This window comes from Corvus brachyrhynchos, unplaced genomic scaffold, assembly GCF_000691975.1.
Source record: "Corvus brachyrhynchos isolate BGI_N302 unplaced genomic scaffold, ASM69197v1 scaffold70, whole genome shotgun sequence".
In the NCBI taxonomy this organism is placed as follows: Eukaryota; Metazoa; Chordata; class Aves; order Passeriformes; family Corvidae; genus Corvus; species Corvus brachyrhynchos.
This window is the reverse complement of record NW_008236217.1, coordinates 3,185,590-3,205,335: the sequence shown is the minus strand read 5'-3', so window position 1 is coordinate 3,205,335 and position 19,746 is coordinate 3,185,590. Positions and strand designations below refer to the sequence as shown.

The window sequence follows — 19,746 nt, the reverse complement described above, 5'->3', positions numbered from 1 at the left end:
ACCTTGACTGCTCAGAGACCTCAAAACTAAAGGATTTTGTGCCCTACAATGTTTTGCTCTTTGTCTTTCCAGCCATTAGAAGATCTACTAAATCTGATCTACTAGGCTGATCAGAAAAAGGGTGTGCAAGACACCTTAAAAAGTACATAAGTAAACTCGATTTTCTGCTAGTAAATTCACCTGCATTTTTGTAATCCCTGCTGACCCCAAAGAAAGGATGTATTTTCTCAACAATGTTAACTTCTACACCAAAATTGCCCTGAATATAATTTATATCATTTAACAAAATTAAAAACCAACCAAAACAAAAACAGAAAAAACCCCACATCTTTCCTGAAACCTTTCACACACACAAGAAAAACAGAAATTGAAAGGATAAGCAAACCCAAACAACAGTATGTATTTAACACCTACAAAAGGTATAAAACTTTGAAACATGCCATTTTTTCTATTCATTTAGGTGCCTAATGCTTAAGGGCAGGCAGTGATATGGAGGGGGAATGGTTTTAAACTGGAAAGGGTAAGTTCAGATGCAATATGAAGAAGAAATTCTTTCCTGTGAGGGAGATGAGGCACTGGCTCAGCTTGCCCAGAAAAGCTGTGGATGCCCCATCCCTGGAATTATTCTTGGCCAGATTGGATGGGCCTTTGAGCAACCTGGTCTAGTAAGAGGTCATCCTGTCCATGGCAGGGGAGTTGGAACTAGATGATCTTTAAGGACCCTTCCAACCCAAAATATTCGATGACTATGATTCTTACAGGTAAACTTTGAAACAGGTCTTTCTTCCTTGCAAGAGAAGTAAGGTGTGAACATTTGTAACAAAACAAGAATCTGTTATCAACAAACTAGATTTCCATCATAGGATCTCTGTGTAAAAGTAAAAACAGATTTCACCTCAGAAGCCTACCTTTCCAGAAGCTAACACAGTCTATGGGAAATCATTCTTAATTGTTTTACAGCACCTTTACATAGCAGCACGGACCAATATGACAAAAAAGCTATTTCCCCTTTTCCACTGCTCTCTCATGATGCTTCAATACAGCCAAATACCAACAGCAGAAACATAAAAAGGTCCCCAGACAACAAAAAAATTATTGGATTAACAGATTTTTGTTGCACAACCAGCAAACTCTACAGAAACATATTCCTTTCATAGAGAGGAGAGCTACAAGGGAGAGAACAGAAAATGAAATAACTGTTCTGGCAGTCAATACTTTTCTTATCCTAGAAAAACATACCAGATGTCATCCATCTTGAAAAATGTATTAATAAAGAAATTAAATTCTTGAATCCTCAGGCTGCCAAATTTGATTGCAGTGCAAGAAAGCCACACTTGGTTTTCTCTTCCTCCTACTCATGATCTTATCAAGTTCTTGCATTAGTCTTCCAATGACTCACATACAAGCAAACAAATTTCAACTTTAAATAGTTTGTAACGAAATTACTACTGATAAGATTTATACAGAAGCAAACAAGAAGAAAAAGTGTTTTATCAAAATCAGATAGGGAAAATGCAAAAAAAACATGCTAACCCTAAAGTTTCTGTGTGAATGCTTATCTGTGGGTGGATAGCAGTCCTGTTCTGAGCAATACTTAAGTATTAAGAATAATAATTAAGATTAGGAGTATACTAGATATGCATCTTGGTCTACCAATTAAGGTATTGTTTGTTAAGACAACTCTGCTTTCAGATGATCAAAGAATAACCTGGCAAATCTGTCAGAATTCTATAATTTAATACATTAAAATATTACCTAGTAACATTCCTTTCCCATCTTGAGAAGGTGACTGAAAAGGATTTTCAACTTCTGTTTTTAAACCCTTGGAAGAACACACACTGTAGACATTACTCCAACTATCTAAAAGATAAAGTTAATAGAACATTACAGAACAGTCAAATATTCAGCAGCAGCTACAGCTAAGCTTTTCATGCAGTTAACACATTCTGGCCCATTCACTTTCTCAGCCCTGCTTAAATCAAGGGTTTAAGCCTTTCTTTATGAAAAGTTTCCAACACTGAAGTCTCCACACACACACTTTAGTATTATATTCCGAGTTTTCCCTGATTCTTTTTTAAATGGAGAACAGCTATTCCCGACATAATTTGTTTGTAAGAGAATTTTAAGCCTTCAAAATGAAGGCACAACAGCCATGTGCCGCAACATGATTCATACCTTTCTTAAGCATTAACTGAAGAAAGAGAACTGAATTACATTGTTAGGCCAATCTGCCAGCACAAATGTAAATGGAAGTTTTCCTTTTAATTCAAAACTGTGTTTTGGGCAGGATTCACTTCAGTGCCTCCACAATGACCCACAGAACTATACCCAGAGTTCATGGCTCACTGCTTGGCCATGAGCCACCCCCTGCACCACGCAGAAGTTGGCACCACCCGCCTGCTCAGAGCTGCCAGCTGAGCCGTGTGCTCTGCCAGGAAGCCATTATTCTGTGGATTCAGAAAAGTCTGGGGGAAAGAGCAACTGATAACCAATTATTCCTTAAAAACAACTTTAAAAGCAGTAAGCGCACTAGACTACATCACTCTTCTCCAGACATATTTTCTACCATTAATTTACTGCAGTCACAAAGAGCATCAGGTTTTGCTTCACTGCTACACTTAGCAGGCTCAAATCAATTATGTGCAGTTTTGATGACATTGAATTGCTAAAAAACCAAAGTGCCTGGACATGCTTGCCCCACTTGTGCTTGCTGTGCTTTCAGTTCCCTTCTTGTGAGGTCATTCATGACAAATACAACTGGAGCCTCATCTCTGATCAGCCCATCAGCCACATCGGCAATAGATGATTTGTTGGAAAATACATCTCCTAAGTGCAGTAAATGCAACTGATAAATATGCCTGACCAAGCAACCCTTCACTTCCCTGGTGATGGCCTATACTGCATGTAGGTACAATGCCTCACTTTCTGGCACACAGGTATCTAACTAAATGGCATAAAAAGCAGAAGAGACTAAGAGCCAGTTTTTCCATCCATCTCACACTGTACAGCATGGGTTCTTACCTCAAACAGTAAAGTGTCACAGTAAAAGAAGAAATACTCAATTTTTCTTAATTTGCATGACAAGAGTCTAAGGCACCTAAGGACATAATTAGGCCCTATCTCCTTCAAATACTTAAATACAAAGCTATCTTGTTAATCTTTTGGTTAGATTCATAAACAGCCTTATTTTCATTTCAAATGGAGAAACTAGCCCAGAATGAGCATGTGATAACAAAGGCAAGCCCATTTGTCAAACATCAAAAATTACTATTTTGGAAACAAATAGACAATGCAATTTAATTTTATTTCCCTTAGCAAGTGCTAAAAGCCAATGAATGTGATACTAATTAGTTCATGCTGACAACAAAAGAATTTCCCAGTTACTCTAAGGACGGCTTTTAGGAAGCCAATCTTTTCTTGACCAAAAGTTCACAGAATTAAGAATTGAATTTCTGCAAATGTAGAGAAAGGTACTGGAAAGATAAAATTTGCATAACTAATTCATTTACTACTTTAGCAGCTGTACAGTACTTTTAGAAAACAAAAGTCACTGTTTCATATGATTATTAGTTCTCTGCAATAATTAATGATTTAAGGATGTGGAAAGGGTTAGCCTCATTTTTAGGTGACTTGATTCAAAGCCATAGCATTTCTTGTAAAGACAGTAATTTCAATAAAAGAGAGAACTCAGATACAGTCAAGATAGCAGGCAGGTCCCCAGATAAGAGAAAGAAAAAATTTAAAAGTCAGTTAAGAATCTCTTCAATATTACACAGGTGGAGACAAAAAAGTTAACCAGAAGTCAACTGAGACATTTCTGTCTCATCAGCAATCCTCCCCAAACCTCTGCCTCCCTTCCCTCCCCACCAACAGTTTATCTGTACAAAACTGAGTCTTAATCAAACTTTTTTTGACTGAGATTCAGTGAGAAGTTTCAGCGAAGAAGTTTCAGTGAAGCCCGAAAAGATTAACTATCTGGCTTACTGTATCATAGGAAAAAAACATGTTAAGTTAGAGGAATTTGATAAAAATGCCAAGTAATAAAGCTTTAGAAATGTCCTACAGCTGGGCTCTTGAGGAAGAGAAGTCATTCAGGAAGGAGGCAGCCATAAAGGTAGAGCTATAGCAAATCTTCCACTTTAAAACAATAAGCTGACACCAGTAATTTTGAGAGGGGAAGAGTCAAGGCAACTTTGGTTTATCATTACACAAAAAAATCAGTGAATTTTCTTCATCAGTACCAAAAAAGATACCTTGACAGTTAGAGGGAGACAAAAAAAAAGAAAAATCTCTCAAGTACCCCATCTACTAGGCCTATTTGGGTATAAGTTTTAAGACAAAACTTTTACATAAAGGCATTTCAAACCCCACTCTGCAAGCAGATTGGAAGTAATTTATCACGTAAAAGCAGATCTTTCACATAAAACTCATTTCAGAGATGCATGTAGTTAAAAGTCTGTCATCATTAATTGGCAAAGGGATTTTGAGCACTTAAGAGCCACCTAATTGATAAAGCAATATCAGAGATTAGTACCATGACATTTCTAATAACTTTGAGTTCTGCAGAGATGCTTTGGGGACAATCTGATCTCTGTGGTGCCTTCAGAATAATTCAAAATCATCATTGACTATGAGGAACAGAAGAAAAAAAAAAAAAAAATCAGACAATACCATAGATTCTTGGAAGGTACAATCTCTGTAAAAACACTCATGGATACTTATAAGCATGCATATTGAAATTAGACACAGATCTCCAGCCCAGAAATGCTAAGCAGTTCCATACACTGTTTTAACTCCAGAAAGATATTTAAAGCATCCAGCACCTAAAAAGGTACCAAAAATGTATCATTATCATGCTTCTACAAAGAAACTCTAGAGAGTCACTGGAATATTGCAATCCTTGTCATAGGTTTCAGTATAGATCAAAAATAAGCTCCTGAAATACAGCTGCTTTTCTCTTGCAGCAACAAGTGAAGGAAGTTGCAAGTGAAAGGCAATTTCCCTCTCTACATGCATTTCAAGAAGTATCTTTGCAAGAAGCTAACTACAATTCCCAGAGAAACATTTTATACCAGCTAACCTCGGCCCCCTGAGTCTTCAAAAGCAACCATGCTCCTTTCCTGTTTAAACTAAGGAAGGAAGCCTTGCCTTAATTGATCGGTCATGCTCTGAACAAATGTTTTCATAACCACAAATCCAAACCACTGCAGACTTCACAGCTTCAGAAGATACAAACTTCAAAAGATATCTTTAACCTAACAACTTGCAATAGAAGAACAGCAAGAAACGAGATACAATGCTTTTTCCAAGTGAAATCTTGCTTGACTGAAAATCTTAAAAGTCAACCCAAAAAAAGGACTGGTTGCAAGAGTGCTCTGTGCCCTCAAAGCTTTCCCTAAATTTTGTTTTAAAATGAGACAACAAAGGATATAACACCAAATTCTTTTAGTCTCAGACTTATCAAAGGACATCAACTATTAATTGCCACACTTTAGTAGAAGGCATAGGTGAAGTAAAGAAAAAAACTATTAAAAATAGTGCACTTTCACATTAAGAACAGAAAACATTTTCTTCACTCAGCTATAAAGGAAGAAGTAATTTCTCCCCTCACTGAGCTGATAGCCTGTGTGCATCTTTTTCTCTGATAACCTGAACTGTCAAGCTCTGTGTTTAATATCCAGGGCCTGCTTAGCCTGGAACACTACTTACACAGTAGGAATACACTCATGTTTCTCATATTTAATTTCTGGAAGGCTTTTTGTCCATCCAGATAATTTGATGTTCATTAAAAGTCACATCTTCCATTATTCAGCTTGTCCAAATTCACTTTCAAAACCATAATTTTGCAGCTAGTAACCTTAAAAAATCCTGTAACTTCTTTAGAGCATTGTGGAACTGGCATCCATGCCAGATCAAAAACAAGTTTGTTTACACCAAGCTGTGGTCACAAAGACCTGCATATAATTTGTGGGAAATTAAGTATGAAAGGGTAACAACATAGGGAACCAACACAAGGAAGACCGAGTATTATGAGAATTTGCATTTTGATATTTAATCTTTTTTGACAGGCATATAATTTGTCTCAATTTTCAAGTACTCAGACAAGCTGAGGACAGACAAAAGATGATACAAAAACTGAATTTTAGCCAAAACAATGATCACATATAAAGAAAAAAAATTTCTGCTGGTTTTTCATATTAATTTGCACTCTTGACCATTTTTCTCCCCCTATTATTATTATCAAAGAAATTCAGATAACTCTAGAAATTTATTTCTGACAGGCCTTATTCTTCAAAGAAATTTAGAAGGTACAGAAAAAGCCTTTAGCAACATGCATTTAAACAGGTAAGTATATCTCTATTTTAGAGTAATTTTCAGCTAGGGCAGCTATCCAGATCAGATGGTATCTCCTCTAAACTTCTTTCTAAAATAGCAGCAAACCACTAGTAACAGGAGTATCGCATCAAATGAAGGCAGAGGCTAAATGTCTCTTAACTTCCTTCATGACTGTCAGACATTAATTACATTTACCCTCCCCTAAAGATAATTTTTCAGGAGTTAATAGAAAGCAAATTTACAGTGAAGCATCCCTGTTGCAGTCCCAATATTCTTGCTCAAAATTTTCCCAAACACTATAGAAATACGAACTTAATTATTTAAGGATGTCATTGTTACTATCTGTGAAACCACACAACCTATGAAAATCTGGCAATAAAAAACAAGTGACAGTTTTAGATTCATGACCTTTTTGCAGCACCCCTGAAGAAAACATTTACTTCCCCTGTTCAGATGGAGTTGAAGCTTAGATGCATGCTCTACCTGCTACCAGAGGCTAGAGAAACTGGAGTGCCTGGGAAGACTTTTGTAGCCCCAGCAGGCAGAAGGTAACACTAAAATCCATTTCTTCCCAGAACCACAGTCCAGGATCAGAACCACTAAACCTTTGTTTAGTATTACTAAGAGACTTTTCAAAAGCATTAAGAACTGTGAAAGACTCACTGGGGTTGGGAAGGCAGTGATCAGGAAACTGAACACAGACGCTTGCACACTCAGCATGCTCTGCAACACCACCTACCAATCAAGGGAGGAGTGCTCTATATCTATTTACCAGGCTTTTCCCCTGCAGTAAAAGAACAGAGGTGAATGGATAAAGTGGCTAAGGAGATGAGTTAAGATATGGAAGACAAGAAAACAGAATGGAAATGGTTGGAATAATAATGTAAAGAAATTGCAATACACTGCACCAACTGTAACCTTCCTGTTAAAAATCATCAGGTTCAGAGATCTCATCCCAAATACCTCAGCTGCATGTCCCACCCAGACTATCAGGCTCCAACTCTTGTTTTAATTGACAGTCAAGTTTCAAAACTCATAATTCAAGGGAGACTAGTGCGGAGGGGAAAACACATATTTGACTTCACTGACAAATCACATTTTAATCATCAAAACCATTTTGAGAAAGTGGCAGATGTGTACATGACTAGCTCTAGTGATTGTTCGCTGAAGACAAAGAAATGCAGTTCTGAAACTGCAGAAACAAGATACAACCTCTCATGCAAAACCAATCTGCCTAGTACATTAGACAAAAAAAAAAGTTATTGATATGATTTCAAAAGAAAGCCATTAAGGAACATTAGAAGTATTTATCCTTCCAGCAAGATGCTTTCCGTGTCTAACGGAGGGCCATTAAAAGTTGTATTGAAAATGAGCACTCACAAGGTGTGGGGGTGTGGGAGTTGTAGTAAAGCTTCAGAGGGCACACTGGCAGTGCCTGTTTCCTGGGCAGCACACACAGCAGTGCCAATAGCACAGTCAGGAGGCTGTTTATAATGAAACACTAAAAAAACCCCCACATTTAGAACAGGGCCACAGATTTTATATAGTCATCACAGAAGCATGCAGCAGGCTGCATCTCTAAATCAATTTCAAGAACAATCAATACTCCTCTAACACACCAGGCAGGCTAGATAAGTAAAGTTTTATTTTCACAATTGCTTGTGAGTGTGCTTTATAGCAAAATCAAAAAGCCAGAACCAATGTCTACTTCAGTACTAAGAATAATTTTTCTGTGGTCACTCTGCCATGAAATCACTATAATCTCACTATTTTCTGAGTCAACTAAAGAAGGATTATCACAAGCAATGCCAAGAATATTTTGCCTTATCTAAAATTATAACCCTATATATTCACAATAAGTGAAGAAGTATTTTAAATCTGCAAGGGTATACGTTTTAAAAAATCGTTACAGAAATGCTATGGGATATTGAGTTTGTAGTTCTTATAAAGAAGATTCTAGTATGGTAACTCACTGTACTGTGCATAAAATACTAATGATTGAATTTCTATAAAACCTTTTTGGAGTTTAGGAGAACTAGAGGTGCATCTTCAGCAATTTATATCTTAATTCTTGAAAATCCATGCCAAGTTGACAAATAGAACATCACAGAAGTGTATTGACAAGAGTGGTACCCAATTTTACCCTCTAGTCCTCTAGGGGCTCACTTCAGATATGCAGCCAGTTATGCCAGCTGGCACACCAAAAAGCAAGAGCATTACCAGAACTTCATCCTCTTCTGGATTTATGATTAGTGTTTCAGGACATCTTTCAATTTCCTGCAATTTCCATACATAGTTGCTTCCTACAATAAAGTGCAAAGTTATTATCTTGCTAACTCACAACTAGGGATCTCATTTACAGATGCTCCACATTTGAGCTTTGCATGGTGTTTTGTGAAATGTAACTGAACTTTCTATTACTTGAATTCAATTAGCAAGGACCCAGCAGAAAACACAACCCTTTGCTATCCTGGACTCCAGCAAAAGAAGCGTAGAAGTGGCTGGCAGGTGTAAGAGCCACTGTACAGAAAGATGTGCCCAGTAAGTACCACCATTTCAAGTCAGCTAATTCCACAGCTCCCGAAGTTCAAGGAGGCCAATTACACTGTGATCCAGATTGCTTTCACTTTTGCTTAGACAGCCCCCAAGTTATATTTTCGTGTGCTAAAATATAGGCTGGAAGAAGACAACTATAACGGGAACAAGGAATTTGCACTTTCTAAAGCAGGTTTTTGTCAGCAAAAATGTAAAGCACTACAATTAGTCAACATTTAATTATCCCTGGCATGCAAGAAATGAAGATGCAATCAAGAATGATTAGAAAAATTGCAACTTCAAGTTGTGCAGGCTAATACTGGCAGTACCTTATAGAAATCTCAGGGTTGTAATTTCATACAATTTAGCACTACAATTTAGTGCTAGGACTTTCTCAAGACAAACAAACATGAAATAAAACAGGCCATGCTTGTTTCTCCATGTAAATTTGTTAGGGTTATACTACTGAATGCCCTGATGACTGATGGAAAAACATACAAATGCAGAAAAAAAACATCACAGCCAACACACAAGGGCTACGTTCAGGGAATTTGTTAGTCATTGAGGTATTTTAAAGATATGGAGTTGTAGTGCTCAGGTCATGGTTTAGTGGCAGACTTTGTCAGTGCTGTGTTAAGGGTTCAACTCTATGATCTTAAAGGTCTTTTCCAACCTAAATAATTCTGTGATTCTATGAAATCAAGCATTCAGTAAGCAGATTACAGCTCATTGAAAACATTAACAATGAGGTAATAGATGTGGCTCACACCAGCTGCATTTACAATAGTCATTCAGCATGCCAAAGGGAACAAACATACCGGCAAATATTTTAGAAGTAAGCTGAGGTGAAGTTTTAGAAGTGAATTAACATTTAGGCTTATTTACATTTCCTAAAAAGTGATGATAAAGAACAGGTGTTTGGTCTACCCACTGTAACTTTAAAGGCACGAGATCAAAAATAACATGCTTAAATTCATTCTATGAACTACCCTCTTTTTGCTAAGACCCATCTGCTCCTACAGCTCTGCAGTGCCCACTCCCTGTGCTCTGCCAACTCTTTTCTCCTAAAGCAGAGCAACTATTCCTACTGTGCTGTGTTGATAGACTCTGGTATACATCCTTACATATTTTCTTCTTCTGCCCTTCTTCAACCCTTACTGTTTTGTTTTGGGGGGTTTTTTAGCTTCTTTCCTGCTCCCCTTCTCAATTCTGCTTTCCTACCTCTTTGCTTTATGGCCTGTAGAACAGCTGAGTCTAGAGCAAACTCTAGCAAAATACTCAGCAGTACTGCCCAGTAAATTATCTGCTAAGTATTGATACACAGTAATTGAGATCACCTAAACCTATTAATGTTAATAAAATGCTTAAAAGAGGGCTCCTGCAAAAGCCCAGTCTCACACCTGAGCTAGACTGCTTTAAGTTAGACTGACATTCACAAGATAAACAAAATTGTTTCCTTATCATTACTGCTTTGCTTTCAAATGATGCACTATCTTACCAGACTTTATAGACCAAAATAAAATGCATTGGCTCAAAACTCTTAGAAAACCACCTAAGGCTTAGTGACACATATTGAAAGGCAACCAAACTTTAGCAGTGAGTCAGAGCAAACATGACACTTCTCTAGTATCTTCTAATAATCCAGTTATTACATGAAAAGCCTCACACAGATTTACTGGACTGCTACCAAGACTAGTAACTGTTTTATATCAATGGTGCTACACTGTGCACTTCTGTTTCCTCAAAATGTGAGGGTGAACACACCTGTTCAGATTTTACACACACACACACTGCTCCAATTGCTGAATGAAACAGCAGTGATAACCTACAGGTTTTAACACATGTGCTTACACATTTTTACTGCAGATAGTATCAAGTTGCTAGAGGTCTATGGTCATGCTGTTAATGATACAGAAGCCCCTTATTCCCAGACATAGTTCCCGTGTTTAAGACAACCTGGTGCATTTTACTACAATGTAAATGCACATATGAACTGTGCACTGGATTTGTTGACTACTCTCTTGCTTTACTGTCTTTCCACAGTTTTAAGCAATGTCATTAGTTTCTACTCACTTAAAGAGTTGGACAAGCAGAAAATTAAAAAGCAACTGAGTTTTACAGTACTGTTATATGACAAAAGAGAGAAGGTAGAAGAGTCAAGAGTAGAGCTGAGCCTGAAAAGAAGGGGGGGGGTGAGGAAAGGTGGTTTTAGTTTTTGTTCTCAGTTCTCACTGTCCTAATCTGTCTTCTGGCAATAAATCAATTTCCCAAAGTTGAGTTTGTTTTGCCACTGATAGCAATTGTTTAGTGATCTTCCTGTCCTTATCTCGGAATGAAAAGTTTGTGGGTTGTTTTCTCACCATCCTGATGAAGATAAGGAGCGATAGAGCAGCTTGGTAGGCACCTTGTGGCCAGTTAACCCACCACGCTGAGCACAGCTGAATGAGCTGCTGTAATCATACGGTTGACCTGAAAATGGATATCCACCAAACATTCTTGGTGCTTCCAGAATGTCCTTTCTAGCCTGTGGTGTAAAGTATTTTTTCTACAATACTATCATAAAAATGCAGTCTTTAATCATGGCTAGAGAGTCAAATATTCCTGACAGTGTAAACCACATGCACAAAACCATATTGTAATCCACCCTAATGGGATGGAGAACAGGAAAGCATATCCTCCTCACCTCAGAAAGCCAAGGCTGACAATACACAGTCATTCATAAGCAGGAAGAACAAGTCTAATCTCCATTGCAACACAGACACACTGCTGTGTTTCCAAAGTGCTAGCTATTTCTGCTGCAGCAATTCCATGGGCTTGCACTCTACTGTAGTTGTGAACCACAGAATCATAGAATCACCAGGTTGGAGGTGACCTTCAAGACCACCAAGTCCAACCCATGCCTTAACACCACTTCAACTATACCATGGCACAGAGTGCCACATCCAGTCTTTTTTAAACACATCCGGGGATATTGACTCTACCACCTCCCTGGGCAGAGGATTCCAAAACTTTATCACTCTTTCAGTAAAAAACCTCTTCCTAACATCCAACCTAAATTTCCCTTGGCACAGCTTGAGACTGTGTCCTCTTGTTCTGTCAGTTGCTGCCTGGAAAAAGAGACCAACCCCCACCTGACTACAACCACCTTTCAGGTGGTTGTAGAGAGTGATAAGGTCACCTCTGAGTCTCCTTTTCTCCAGGCTAAACAACCCCTGCACCCTCAAGCGTTTCTCATAGGGCTTGTGTTCCAAGCCCTGCACCAGCCTTGTTGCTCTCCTTTGGACATGCTCAAGCATCTCAACATCCTTCCTGAACTGAGAGGCCCAGAACTGGACACAGTACTTGAGGCACAGCCTCACCAGTGCCAAGTACAGGGGAAGAATGACCTCCCTGCTCCTGCTGGCCACACTATTTCTGATACAGGCCAGGATGCCATTGGCCTTCTTGGCCACCATGGCAGACTGCTGGCTCATGTTGAGTCGGCTGTCGACCAGCACCCCCAGCTCCCTTTCTGCCTGGGCACTGTCCAGCCACACTATCCCCAACTTGTAGCGTTGCAGGGGGTTATTGTGGCCAAAATGCAGGACTCGGCACTTGGACTTGTTAAACTTAATCTTATTGGACTCTGCCCATCTATCCAACCATTTCAAGTCTCTTTGCAGAGCCCTCCTACCTTCCAACAGATCAACATACACTCCCAGCTTAGTGTCATCTGCAAATTTACTAATAGAGGACTCAAAACCCTCATCCATGTCGTCAATAAAAAGATTAAATGAAGCTGGCCCCAGCACTGATCCATGAGGGACACCAACTGAATTGCAGCACCATTCACCACCATTCTCTGGGCCTGGCCATCCAGCCAGTATGGCTGATGAATTCACTCCCACAGTCCTTTAGACAAAAAAAAAAAAAAAACAAACAAAAAAACAACACAGACAGCACAGCCCAACTTGCAAACAGCAATTACAGCAATTACTTTGACTTACTTCCATCTATAACAGCCTTTATCAATGGCACTCACTAGGACATGTGTAGCTATGAGTTCACAGACTATCGATACTCCAGCATAGATAGAAGAATCAAGAACTGTCACATTACAAGAAAAAGTATCTTCACAAAGAGTAGGAGCTAAGAAATAACTGAATGCTTTTTATAGGCTATACTTTTTACTGTAGAATATAGACAAACCAAAGAAGAAAGGGTATTTGCATGCCTGGCTGAGGCTTTCTTTTTCACTACTTGCCTTTTAGACTCAAAGCAAAGGAGCTTCTAATGAAACACAAAATCACAAAGTTTGTCAGGTCATCCATAGGCTTGTTCTTTGGAATCTGACTAGACAGACTAAACCATGAGAAGCCACCTATCACATTGCCTGCCCCAAAAGCAGGGAGGAGACAGAAGCAAGGCAGTCATTGTACTTTTAGAAGTACCACAATACCTTCACTATTAGTTGACAGATTCAGCCTTTGAATTTTAAAATTTACTACTTGGATTTTAAAAAGACCCTTAATACTATTGTGGTAGTAAGGGTATATACAACTATGCAGCCTCTCTCACCCCTTAAAGAAAAGATCTTCATAGCTGCTTGTATAAACACTGTCATGCACAGCTGTCTGAGCAAGACATACTGGGAAAATTAGTACCTAAGAGTCCAACACCAGACTTCCTTTTTAATTGAGTAACAGTCCTCTTCAGACTCTTCTCCTTATACTCCCCCTTCTCCACAAGAAAGGACACAAAGATTTATAGCTAAAAATCTGTTAAAAAGAAATCAATTCAATCAAATCAGCTCTTCTAAGCACATTCTTTAAAAAAAGTAACAATAGTTAAAAATACCGAAACCATTCATTTATTAAACACAAGAGCACCAATACTGTATTCGACACAAGAATTCCATTCCCCTCAACACATTCTTCCTGAGAAATTAAATTCTGAAACAGGAAAAGGAAAACCTGCTTTCTCTCCTTTATAAACAACTTCCATGAAAATTTGTGCAGAATTAGAAAGCTTTGGATCTTGAAACAATTTCCAGAATGACTGCTTTTGGAGTTGGTGCCAGCTTGACAATTAAGTATCCCATTTCCCAAAACTTCAAGGCAAGTTGTTCAAGGCAAGACCATTCCACCAAAGGTCTGAAGCTACCAGATGCACAGTCTACAGAAGTGGCCAATTACTGAACTAGTCAATTACAGTGAATTGGGCATATTTGAAATCTGTCTCTTAACAAAATAATTATGTCAGTTTACTTGCTTTCTGCACAAATTGAGACCCACTTATTCACCCATTTAGGAGATAAGAGCCCATGAAGTAGCTCATAAGACTTGCTTTCTGATCAAAAAACAAGCTATTCAAAAGTATGGCAATACTACTATTATGGCAATGGGAAAGAAAGACTGCTTGAAAAATTTAACCTTTCCACTGGAAAACTACACTAAATTGACAAAAAAACCCTTAAGAGTAATCACATGGTTAGAATAACAAAAAACACTTAAGAGCAGTCACATGGTCAGAGGGAGCAATGGCAGGCAAGAATTCCTGTGTGTTGCTGTTAAAAAAAAAAAGCCACTGAATGGATTGCTTTTTTCTTACATCAGAAACATACTTCCATTGCCTTCACCAAAATACAATAATGTGTAGCTTACAATCAAATATGTTAAAATCAGATTTTAAATTCCAGAAATCACTCTGAACTACTTATAACAACGTTTCAACTTCTGAATCTAGCTGTTGACATGCAGCTTCAAAGGCTGAATTTGAAGCGGTTTCTGTATTGTTTTAATTTCTACCCATACATCCATGTTGATCATCTGCACCAATAAAGCCTATTTCTCTGCAGCTCATATCTCTTGTCGTCAATACTCATCAATATGGGCAAATCTCAGATGTGAAAAGCAGAAATGTTAATTTTTATATCCCTCTCAGTAAATACAAACCCATGGCTTTGAAAGTCAGTCCTTCAAGCCAAGCAACTGACAGTATCACCAAGGCAAGAGAAGTTTCAAAGAAAAATACTGAGGGTTATATCTACTTCATGGAATGAATGTACTAGAGTGCGCAGAACAAAGATGGTTGATTTTGTATGCAACTAAAATAAAGAAATAGCTACATCACCACTCTTCAAAAACAAATCCCCAAACCTTTGGAGATATGCCATGCCACACAAACACACAGACTCCAAGACTGCTACTGCAGCAGATTTCTTCAGAAAAAGAAAACCCACAATGAAAACAGATCCAGATCTGTACTCAAAATGTCCTTGTGAAGTCATCTTCAAGTTAACCTTCATTCAAAATCTCTGATAAAAATTCATACCCAAGATCAGTTTGAAACATCAAATTGCCTGATGCAGCAAACTGAAGCGCTGCCATTCCCCCTTCTACCATCCAACACACATTCTCACACAGAATAATTGGGGGGTTTTAAGACCATTATATTCCTTGGGTTCTGGTTACCATCAGCATAGCATTTTGTCACACTTTTCCACCAGCAGAAAAATAATCACATCATGTTCCTTTGTTTCCAAACTTCCTGCTCTCACACGCATTTGAGGATTCACTCTAAACAAGAGGGGGTAAAAAATTATTCTTGTTTTATTACAAAGTTTTTATAATTCCCTCCTCAGAGGGTACTAGTCTGCACTAGGGGTGAAAAACATCAACAGGAAAGAAAGGGAACTACAACAGGAACTACACAGCTACTTAGTAGCACTAATCTAATACCAGGTAAAAGGGAAAAAACAGAAGTCAAAGGGACAACACAGTTACCAGATGCAAAGAAAGCCAATCAGCACAGGAGGAAAACCTACTCAGCAATCTTTATAAACCTAATCAAAGCTCACTTCCTGGAGCTGAGCCGATGATGAAGCTTGGTACAGGAACAAACTAATCACCTGAACACGGAACTGAATGTTTTTCAGTATCATGTTGAAAATGCACATTAATTTTAACTTTTAAACTTGGTAGTTTCTGTACAACTTCTGTATAACAATTCAAAGAAAGCCTACTAAACCCTACTTGAATTTGAAGCATTTGGATACACACCAAGATTTGTTTATAATGACAACTGTATGCGGAAGATGCCGTTCAGGCTCTGCAGAAGAAAGACTTGGTTATACAGAACACACTCCATCAAGAACTACTAGGAATTACTTGGTCTCCCAGAGGTTATCACTTTCTTTAAATGTCAGGGAAAATAACTGTGTATATTAAGATTTCATTCCTATTAGTTAACACTACACACTGAGGAGAGCAAAATGAGGAAAAAAAAAGAAAGGAGCCACATTTTTAATTAAGTCCACTTATGCATTAATCATGACCATATGGTCATGGTATTATGCCATGATACAGAGTTCAGTAACAGTGCATTTCCTCCAACAGACAAAAATTAAATAAAAAAGACCTGTACACATGGATTTTATTCTCCTTCCTCAGTCCTTTACAGAGGAAATTATTACAAGTTCTTATCCCTGTGACATTTCTCTGGTTTGGAACACATGTTCAACCACAACTGTCTAATAACCCAAGATGCAGAAAACAAGGTGTTGGTCTGCAGTCTTATGTAGAGAATTGAAGGCTCCAACAGCACTGTTGCTTCAAACTGCAGCCCAGAGTAAATGGTGATTTTAAAAAAGCAATGAGATATTTTGCTATTTGCAAAAAGAAACAAGCTCCAGCATATCTAGGAAGTCTTAAATTGTAAACAGTGCAATGGCAAAAATATCACAAGCAGATTAAATTAGCCTTTATTCATAAGACATAACTTTCCACTTTATCTCAAGCAGACAGTTTATAAAGTAAAATAGCATGCTTAGATCAAATGGTAAAAATATTTTGGAAAAATGGGGCCTGTTATTTCTTGTTGCAATAGTAGAAATCACCATTCCATTTTTTTTTTTTACAGTAACGTGACAAGACAGGGGTTTTTTTAGGAAACAAAGGTGGACAGAGAGGGATACTGAACATGCAACACATTCAGAATTAGTGCATCTCTAAAAAGGCAGCTGCAAAATAGAGCTTTGGCAGATGAACATTGTTGTGAAATAAACAGCTTCCTTCAATGAACAGTGCAAGCATACCACTGAAGTAGAGTTTGAAAAACCACATTGCAAAAATAGCAAACAAGTTAACATTTGTAGGTACCCAAACCCAGCAAAAAAACTACATTGTCAATTTAATTTGCCTTTTGTAATTGCAGATCATCTCTCAAAACACCTTCTGATCTCTTTGGAAATAAGATTAAGTGCAACATTAAGATAGACATTGACACTCCTAGAGCCAGTGCCACTTACGAGCAGGAGTGACGGCCCAAGAAAGACAGACTGAAAAACAAGTTCAGTGCCAACTGTTTTGTACCACACAAAGACACAGGGGGCTACAGGCAATCCACACTCCCGAATCTGATTCACTGCCAGCCAAAAGTTACTGTGAGCTCTCCAACAGCCATCAATGCAAAAAAAGGGACACGTACTCTAGCTTTAAAGCTAACCTAAACTCAGTATTTCAATAGCTAGAGTCACAGTAATTGTTACAGAATAAATTGACCCTCTTCTTAAGAGATTTTCAATACATTAGTTTTGCAAGTTTAAAGCTGTAACTTCACTTGTGAGTTCTCTGACCCAGATGGGTATTTCCAACAGTTTCTGTAACATGATTTGTGGCTACACAAAACCCAGATTTTTACATATTACTGCAACTTGAAAGTTTTCTGGAAATGTATCCATCAAAAGTGGGTACAATCAAAATCACCTGGTGTCCTAGGATCATATACCATGACTACTGGATCTTTGCTTAGATTTGAACACCCATACACAACATATTTAATTTCTCTCTATACATGCCATACTTCAGAGCTGACAAAAAAGACACCATAGTACCATGACAGACGTGGTTTCCATTTCTAGAAGCCTCCTTCCCTGCTAATGCAAATCTGAAGGCAGCTGACAGTCTGAGAAAATCCAATTGTCATCATTAAAATCCAAACATGACTGAAAAAGAAATAAATCAGCCGCATTGTCAAGAAGTGACCAAATGGCCAAGCAGAGGGATAAGAGAGCCCACACAACCAAATAAACATGAAGGCAGCAGCTTTCCACTCATGTTTGGTCTTAATAGAAAATAATTGCTTTTGTCTGCAAGCAAACTTGGTAAATAGGTATATTGAACAGCTCAGTCTGAAACTACTTTGCTATTCTTAGCACAGAGACTATTTATTGTTTTGGACTTAATAGAATAATTAAAATTATATATTGTTGCCATTAGTACAAATGAACCAAGGAAAAAACCAAAAACTCTGCAGCATGGTATTCTCCCCAGATTTTCTTCAGTTCAACTGGATTTGACTTTCGTGCAGAGTGCAGATAATACAAGCATGGTTTTATACTAACAGTAAGATTAGCAAAAACACATTTGTTCTCTTAGGGCTTGTGATGATTTTCTGAGATAGAGAAAAGGGAAGCAAAAGGCTACACTTCTTTAAAATACCTTTCTTTTTTTTATGACCTGCAGCTTATCTTCAACCCATTTCTTCCTTCTCTTACACAGGATGCTTTGTTGGCAATTGATGAGAATTATGTACAACAGCTACTAAGCCTTTAAAACAAAGTAGCAGCCTGTATAATTATCGCTCCCTTTTCTGTTGCAGAACACAAGTAAAATGTCAGTGTGTGCCAGATACTATTAAAATTACTAGATTCCTACAGCCCTTCTTCCTTCACAGAAACACCGGGTTTATGCATCAAAAATAGGAACAGCCAGTTCCTACTGTAAGTTACTTACTGAAATATTGAGCTTTCTTTTCATATTCTACCAATACGCAATCATTTAATTCTTAAACCTAAGATCATAAGAGTTCTAGTTAGTGGAAAATAATCAAGGGTCCATCTAACTTTATCTTTTTAAGGTCTTGGTTAGACAGCACACTTCCCAAGAATACTTCTTATACTATATTCTTTATTGCATGGCAGGAATATGCCATGTCAGTATCAGTAGCTTTCCATTCTTGCACAGAAAAAGAACAAGCACTTTATTTACACAGTACCTAATTTTCAACTATGAGATAAAGAGCAAAGCTGCTAGAGATTCAAATACAAACCCAGGAGCACAGCACAGAAACTGGACAAATAGAACTAATACAACTCCTGCTGTACATATTCAGTCCTCAAAGGAATAACAGGGCAGGGTATGTTAAAGTCATCTCTATTATTTGAATGGGCATAAGAGCTAGAACTGCACTTCCAGAAAAACAGGCAGAATTAAGTTAACAGTTGAAAAAGTACACAGTGCTGCATGTGAGATAGGCTATACTAGCCCAAAGTATTTAGGGGATTAATCTTCAGGTTAACATGGACAAATGAAGACCACATATTTATGCATGCTGGCACTCAAAAAACAGGAGGAATGTAGCCCATACCATGCTATGCTTCTATTCAAAGAGCACAATTGGGATAATTCCCATCTCACCAGTAGTTCTATCCATTCTAATATCATTGCAGTAACTGGAAAACACTGCTGTTCATTGGCAGACCTGGGAAAAGCTTTTTCTCCCTTCCAACTCAGGATATTCTGTGATTCTGTGGAAGAAAAGAATTAAGTGCTTGATCATTGAACTGGGGCAAATAATAGCATTCAGGCATGCAGCAACAACTCTTACTTCCAAAACCAGAAGAGAAGCCAGTACTAGCACTTCCTATGATTCCACTGCCATTTTCTTCACTATTTGTATAATGGCAAAAAGCCATTTAAATACAGGGGAGAAAAATTACTACACAATTATTGTCTTAAACTGATAAGCCTGAAAAAGAAGCCTAAATCATGTCAAAAGAAAGCAAACATGCTGCCATCCCAGCTGCTACAGCCAACTGCCAGTAAGAGCATGAGA

General features: G+C 38.0%; 1 protein-coding gene across 1 annotated transcript in view; it reads right to left on the bottom strand.

Moving 5' to 3' along the window:
- GALNT2 (polypeptide N-acetylgalactosaminyltransferase 2) overlaps nucleotides 1-19,370 on the bottom strand; it is an 82,073-nt gene extending 62,703 nt beyond the window's left edge. Inside the window, exon 1 of the mRNA XM_008643298.2 lies at nucleotides 19,329-19,370. Within this exon, the coding sequence (XP_008641520.2) occupies nucleotides 19,329-19,355 (27 nt within the window). The 5' untranslated portion in view covers nucleotides 19,356-19,370. The remainder of the gene's footprint in view (nucleotides 1-19,328) is intronic.
- Nucleotides 19,371-19,746: the final 376 nt, after the last annotated feature.